This window comes from Parasteatoda tepidariorum, chromosome 1, assembly GCF_043381705.1.
Source record: "Parasteatoda tepidariorum isolate YZ-2023 chromosome 1, CAS_Ptep_4.0, whole genome shotgun sequence".
Taxonomy (NCBI): Eukaryota; Metazoa; Arthropoda; class Arachnida; order Araneae; family Theridiidae; genus Parasteatoda; species Parasteatoda tepidariorum.
In genome coordinates, this window is record NC_092204.1 from 35,265,142 (window position 1) to 35,272,962 (window position 7,821).

At 25.4% G+C, this 7,821-nt stretch overlaps 1 protein-coding gene across 1 annotated transcript in view; it reads left to right on the forward strand.

Moving 5' to 3' along the window:
• Window positions 1-7,538, forward strand: part of LOC122273570 (protein SSXT) — a 29,437-nt gene extending 21,899 nt beyond the window's left edge. The window contains exons 17-21 of the mRNA XM_071185200.1: window positions 845-880; window positions 4,006-4,026; window positions 7,022-7,039; window positions 7,182-7,199; window positions 7,504-7,538. Coding sequence (XP_071041301.1) covers window positions 845-880; window positions 4,006-4,026; window positions 7,022-7,039; window positions 7,182-7,199; window positions 7,504-7,538 — 128 coding nt within the window. The remainder of the gene's footprint in view (window positions 1-844; window positions 881-4,005; window positions 4,027-7,021; window positions 7,040-7,181; window positions 7,200-7,503) is intronic.
• Window positions 7,539-7,821: the final 283 nt, after the last annotated feature.

Below are 7,821 nucleotides of genomic sequence, written 5' to 3' on the forward strand. Positions count from 1 at the left end.
ATGACTTCAATTTTCCAAAATATAACCAACCTTTCAACTGCCTACTTTCGGACAAATAATTTAATTTATAGCTTCCATACGACATTATAGTTCTTTACTTAACACTACAAATATATTATAAGTATTTCAAACGTTTAATAAGGAAAATTGACTACATAGCAAGAGATAAAATTCTTATTAAAATTCGATTAAAAACTTCTGAAATTTGAGGAGCAAGTCAACTTATTTTCTTAACCATCAATACAAATCGAAGAAATTTTTCAATCTGTAGAACTATTTTAATTTAAAAATTTTCTTTCCAATGATTTTAAAGCATGTTCTTCGAGTTCTCGTACAAGGTTTTGTTTTTTAGGATATTTCAACCCACCTGCAGCTGCCGCACCTCAAGGTAAAATTATCTAGAATTGTTTGATAAATAGCACTATATCTCTAATATTAGCATCTCAATATTTATAAAGAAGAAGTTCAAGATTCAAGTAGAGCGTACTGCAAATGACTTCAATTTTCCAAAATATAACCAACCTTTCAACTGCCTACTTTCGGACAAATAATTTAATTTATAGCTTCCATACGACATTATAGTTCTTTACTTAACACTACAAATATATTATAAGTATTTCAAACGTTTAATAAGGAAAATTGACTACATAGCAAGAGATAAAATTCTTATTAAAATTCGATTAAAAACTTCTGAAATTTGAGGAGCAAGTCAACTTATTTTCTTAACCATCAATACAAATCGAAGAAATTTTTCAATCTGTAGAACTATTTTAATTTAAAAATTTTCTTTCCAATGATTTTAAAGCATGTTCTTCGAGTTCTCGTACAAGGTTTTGTTTTTTAGGATATTTCAACCCACCTGCAGCTGCCGCACCTCAAGGTAAAATTATCTAGAATTGTTTGATAAATAGCACTATATCTCTAATATTAGCATCTCAATATTTATAAAGAAGAAGTTCAAGATTCAAGTAGAGCGTACTGCAAATGACTTCAATTTGCTAAAATATAACCAACCTTTCAACTGCCTACTTTCGGACAAATAATTTAATTTGTAGCTTCCATACGACATTATAGTTCTTTACTTAACACTATAAATATATTATAAGTATTTCAAACGTTTAATAAGGAAAATTGACTATATAGCAAGAGATAAAATTCTTATTAAAATTCGATTAAAAACTTCTGAAATTTAAGGAGCAAGTCAAAAAGATGGTTAAGATATTCTTTGCGCTATTTAGTCTGAAGTGAATAAAGCATAAATGAAGTACAAAACTATACAATCTGTAGTTACAGTTCTCTAAATAAGATCCTCCCTCAATATCTAAACATCAATAATTTTTTAATGCTTAGACACTGAAGAAGGACTGATGTTAGATCCGAAAGTAAAGTGTGTTCATTTCTAAATATTATTTGCGTTTTATTCACAATTGGCTTTGCTTCAGTTTATGAAACAAATTTACTTTATTTGTTTGACCCTTTTTTCTAAACTGTATTAATCATTGTATTTAATAATAGTCATGAATATTTTAAATAAATCTTAATTTTAATGAAACAGTTAGAATAAAAATACAGATGATGCACATTGCTAAAAATATTTTCCGTTACAAAATTGAAAAAAATATTACAATATTTTATTTATGATTTAATTGACTGCTTAAGCAACAGCCTTTCTCTTCTACCCTACATTTATAGGTTTGGAACTTTTTGAAATCTGTACCATCTTATTAAAAATTCGGAACGTGCCTATTGTCTTCACATACTCCCAGATATATTAGAATTAACTTGTCATTTAGAAAATCACTATTTTAAAACTTTTTCTGCTGGTGCTGTCAAAAATTATTCGTGTACATTATTCTCACAAAAGGTATTAATTCATTACTTTCATTTTGTCTTTCTGGGACTTTTCAAAATTCTATGTATTTAAACTGTATTCTTTCCTAAAAATTGCATTTTATGAATCATGGAACTACTTCTGATTGCACATTTCCTTTCCCTTTTCTTTAGCTCTACACACTTATTGAATTTGCCATATATCTATATATGTGTGAAAGAAAAAATGGTTATGGGGTTGATTTGTTCATAATTTGGAAGAGAATTCGAGATCTGTAAAGCATAATTTAGTTTTATTTATTAATGAAAATATTTAAAACTGAACTAAAATGAATTTTTTTTTTTGAGAAAATGAATTTGTTACACACGCTTGGTGCATTTGTTGCAAAACTCATATTTGACGCACAGTGTTCAAAATAAGAATCGGACAACCCTGAATAACTTTTGATCTAATGTTCGGATCTTCACATTCTATCACGTAATCTTAATGATTCGAAAGGCTGACTTTAAGAATGGTAATTAATACAAGTAGACGATATTTAAATTACCAATTCAAACGCAAAAACATACTTTTTTGGATTAAATAAAACTTTCTTTTTCAACAAATTTAGATTTCGCCATTTTTGCGTAAAATTTATATAAAATAGTTTTTGTTAAAGTAAATTGTTTATTTTGAAAACTTGGATTTGAACCATGGTTTCAATTACTGCTTCCACGTAATTACCAGTTTTAATCGCATTTTTTAAATATATTAGCATAAATTTAATTTCCTCATGGAAGGGAAATACTTACCATTCAAAATACTTTTATAATTTGTGTTTACTTTTCGAAAGTACTCATTGCAAAATGCATAGATATTATTCCACTCTTTGCTTTTACAATTACATAAATTAGTGTTAGCTTTAATGATACTTAATGTTGTGATTAAAATTTTGTTAAATAAATAAAAGGAAAATAGTTATAATTATGACTTTAGTCATTTAAAGTTGACGTTTAAAAAAACAAGTGCGAAATCGCACCTAATCCGATGCAAAAATTAAAAAACTTTTCGAATTTTTTTTAAATAAAATTATAAATTATTTTAAGATAAATTTCGCCTCTTTTATGCAGATTTACCATATATATCCTTAAAATTAATGATAATTTGCTAGTTATCTGCCTTTAACAGGTTATTATTTTTTGAAGAATTGCTTGATTTTTGCGATGAGTAAGCTTTCAATCAAAATATTTTTGAATATTTTTTCATGGATTTTCTAGAATGTACATAGAATTAGCACCATATCATATGCACTATTTGCAGCGATTAATAAAGTATTATTTGTCTTAGAAGGAATTTTTTAATCGAAGATTTATAGGGCTGAGCCTTCTTTCACCTTCCAAAAATTTATTGTAGTGTGGGTCCTAAAATTAAAAAATACTAATATAGCTGCGTTACGCATTAGAAAATGTATCTTATAATCGCTGGGGGACAGAAAAGTTTAAATATATTACTTCACATTTGTACACTTATTATTAGTTTAAAATGCATAATGCGGAATGGGTAAAGTCGAAACAGATTTTTTTCAACCTATTTGATTTTGATGTTACAGCAGCCTTAAATCATTTTAATATAATTAAAGGTAAGAATAGTTTGTATTTATTATTTTATTTTATGTAACAGAAATATTTGATAGTTTTTCAAATTTTTGTTTTTGTTTTAATATAAAATTCATGTAAAATTATAATTTATCCTATTTTAATTCAATTATTTTTTCAAAAATTAGTTCTTGAAATATTTTTTTTTATTTTATTTAAAAGCGTTTCTTACAAATAGAAAATGAATTAGTTATAAATATTTATAAGCAATCCTGTTTGGAAAAATACTTACTTTATTACAATTAATCATTAGAAAAAAATTTTATTTGAAAATTTTTTTATTGATGGATGTAATGTAATCATCTAAACGATTGTTATAAAATTTTTAGCAGAATAATAGTGGTTGTACTTAAAAATTGCATTAGAAATTCATAAGTATATATAAGAGTGTTTGCTTTAAAAAGAAAATTTTTCAATGTTATTGGTATGTTTTTATTCGGATTGTAGTTTAATGTTTGGTATAATAAGTTAATCTCTTATATTTTATCAATTTATAGGCTTATAATATCTCTTAGAAAATAATGTCACTCATTTTTTCAGGACCTTTTTTTGCTTCAAATGGTACGTGCTATGACAACTTATGTTCGATTTGCTCAACTATCATTATTTTATGTAAGAGTTTATAATGTAAATTATATTAGACAATGGGTGAGCCTCTGATAGATTGCGATAGTTATTAATAATCTGTATAAAAGTACGAAGAATAGAAGTTCAAGAATAATTTTTTCAATTTTAAAATTCACATGCATGCACTCTACATATTTTGAACCCCACATAATAAAATATTGAGAAAGAAATATGAAGCAAATTTTATTAAATTAAACTAAAAAGTTTCCATTTCTTCTTAATATCGAATTGATATGAGCATCTAACATATTTAGGGAAAAGTAAAGTTAAAATATGGAGAAATAAAATTTTTCTTACCATTAACCATAAGAAAAAACTTACAAAAAGCTTCACAGAATGAGTTTTATCTTAGAAGATTATTAAAAAGAGACTAATAAACATAATTTGATATACAGATCTAGCCAATCACTTTCATTACACAGTATACGGAGAGCAGTACAACGTTTTCTTGGAGATACAGGCAAGGCACGGATGGCTTTTTTTAATAGCATTCTTCATTGCCTAAGGAATATTATAACGAGAATATCCCTCCTCAATTTGTATTGCATGTATTAGGGCCTGTTTATTTTAACTTTATCTTAAATTTTTCTCAATTTATCTATTTTTCTGTACAGGTTTTTTTTCTAAAAATACTTCTGTTTTTATAAATTTTCGTTTAATATTTCTTATCCTTCTTCACACAAATATCTTTATTTATCTGAGAGAATATAGAACATTCTATTTCTATATTCTCTCATTTTTGCAGCTGTGGTTTTCCGCATACTGATTACTCATTTAAAAAACTTTTAACTGTTAACTAAGCACACTATCAAATAAAAATTGCACAGCTGTGTATAAAAAGTGTGCTCTAACAGTGGAGGAACTGGTTTAAACTAGTTGAATCAGGATGCATTCGCACTTGTATACATTCCTAGAGTTTCTTTTTAATGGTCAACTCATCAATTTTGTGTAACTGAGGGGACATTTAGCTTTGTCCTCTCTGTGACGTCCCCTCTTTTATATGAGAAAATTTAATTTTTTTTTCTAAAATGTAACATAGCATGATTGTACTAATGGACATTATTGTAAAAACCAAACATTAAGTTAAAAGGGTTTTTGTTTAATAAATAGAATAAATTTAAAAGAATAACTGTAACAGATGGGACAAATATATATTTGTGATAATTTTTGTCTTAAACAATGAGAAATTTTTTTATGCGGTAATCACTTCATGATTAGACCCAAGAACAATTTATTTTACAATATATATCAAACTATAGGTAAAATCGTAATATTTGTAATAACATATTATTCTTTTAATACACAGTTTTTTTGGTAGAATGAGTCATAATTCTACTAAAATAATCTCTCTGAAAATCTTCTCCATTTAAAATAAATTTTACCATAATCATGCATAACTCAAAAAAATAATTTTTAAATTCATAAATTACAACAAATTTCCTTTAAAATAATACCAAATACAAGGATATTGTTTAAACTTTAAAAATTCACAACTGGTTACAGTCGGCATGGAATTCAACTCATTTAACTATTTATATTCATTTGAAATTTTGTTTTTAAATGTTGTAAATATTTGTTATGAATTAATATTATTAATTTCAATGATGATTCTGTTCTCAGCTTTTCTTTAACATTCTTTTTATTGATTATCTTTTGAAATGTCATTTTTAAATTATTCAACACCAAGAAAAGTAGAAAATAGCTTTTATTAATCAAATACAGATAGATTCCTCTTTAATTAATCAATATAATGTTAAGAGTATTTTGTTTAATTGCGAGCATATTCAATATAATCTCTTCTTAATTTTTGGAAAAGACTACTACTGGCTAGTATATTTTTTGCATATGAGTTTTTATGAATTTTAATGTTATATAAAATTATTTTTAATTTATTTTTATTTTTTTACAATTTATCTATTTTTTTTGTTAAGATATTTTCTTCAAAATACTTCAGATACCATACATTTTCGATTCATATGCTTTATCTTTTTCTCACAATTATCTTTATTTATCTGAGGGAATATACAACATTCTATTTCTATATTCTCTCATTTTTGCAGCAGCGGTTTTCCCCATACTGATTATTCATTTAAAAAACTTTTAACTATAAACTAAACAAACTATCAAATAAAAATTGCACAGCTTTGAGTAAAAAGTGTGCTTTAATAGTGGAGGAACTGGTTTAAACTAGTTGAATCAGGATGCATTAACACTTGTATACATTCCTACAGTTTCTTTTTAATGGTCAACCTATCAATTTTGTGTAACTGAGGGGACATTTAGTTTTCTCCTCTCTATTTAATGAGGTTCTGTTATATGAGAAAATTTAAAATTTTTAATTTTTTTTTCTTCAAAAATATAGCAGAACATGATTGTACTAATGGAATTTGTTGTAAAAATAAGTTAAATTTTTTTGTGTAATACATAGAATAAACTTAAAAGAATTAGTGTAACAGATGGGGCAAATATATATTTGAGATAATTATTGTCTTAAGCAATAAGACCTTTTTTTAAGCGGTAATCACTTCATAATTAGACCTAAGAACAATTCATTTTACAATATAAATCAATCTATTTGTGAAATCGTAATATTTGTAATAACTTATTCTTCTTTAAAATAGACAGTTTTTTTGGTAGATTAAGTCATAATCATAAATCCATTCTCTTCATAAAAAATTTTACTATAATCATGCATAGCTCAGAAAAATAACTTTTAAATTCATAAATTACAACAAATTTCCTTTAAAACGATACCAAATACAAGGATATTGTTTAAACTTTAAAAAATCACTGCTATTTTCAGTCGGCCCGGAATTCAACTTCTTGACTTTATTTACCTATTTTCATTCACTTGAAATTTCATTTTTCAATGTTGTTATCATTTTTAACGAATTAAATATGATCCTAAATTTTTAATCAAAAATTTCAGAAAAGCCTACAACTCCCGGTAAGTATCAATTTTAACGATTATTTATCTACCAGCTTCCTCACTTCCTTTAACCATCTTTTACTGACATTCCTTTTAAATTTTGTTCTTCATCGTTTCAATTGATTTTTTTTAATCTTGAATATTCAATTTAAAATTTCAGAAAAGTCAACAACTCCAGGTTAGTATCAATTTTAATGATTTTTAAACACTCAGCTTCCTAACTTCCTTCAACCATCTTTTTTTGATTATTCTTTTTAAATTTTGTTTTTCATTGTTTCATTTAATTTTTATTAATTATCCTAAATTTTCAATTTAAAATTACAGAAAAATGAACAACTCCCATTTAGTATCATTTGCAATGATTATTTATCTACCTGCTTTTTTACTTCCTTTAACCATCTTTTGCTGACATTCCTTTTAAATTTCGCTTTTCAATGTTTCGATTGATTTTTTTATCATAAACAATCAATTTAAAATTTCAGAAAAGTCCACAACTCCTGGTTCGTATCAATTTTAATGATTTTTAATCACACCTTACTTACTTTAACCATCTTTTAATGATTATTCCTTATAAATTTTGTTTTTCTATGTTTCATTTGATTTTTGTTAACTGTCTTATATTTTCAATTTAAAATTTCAGAAAAGTCTACAACTCCTGGTTAGTATTAATTTTAATCATCATGATTCATCTTCCAGCTTCTTTACTTTTTGTAACCATCTTTTATATATATTCCTTTGAAATTTCATTTTTCAATGTTGTAATTATTTTTAACGAATTAAATATGAACCTAAATTTTTAA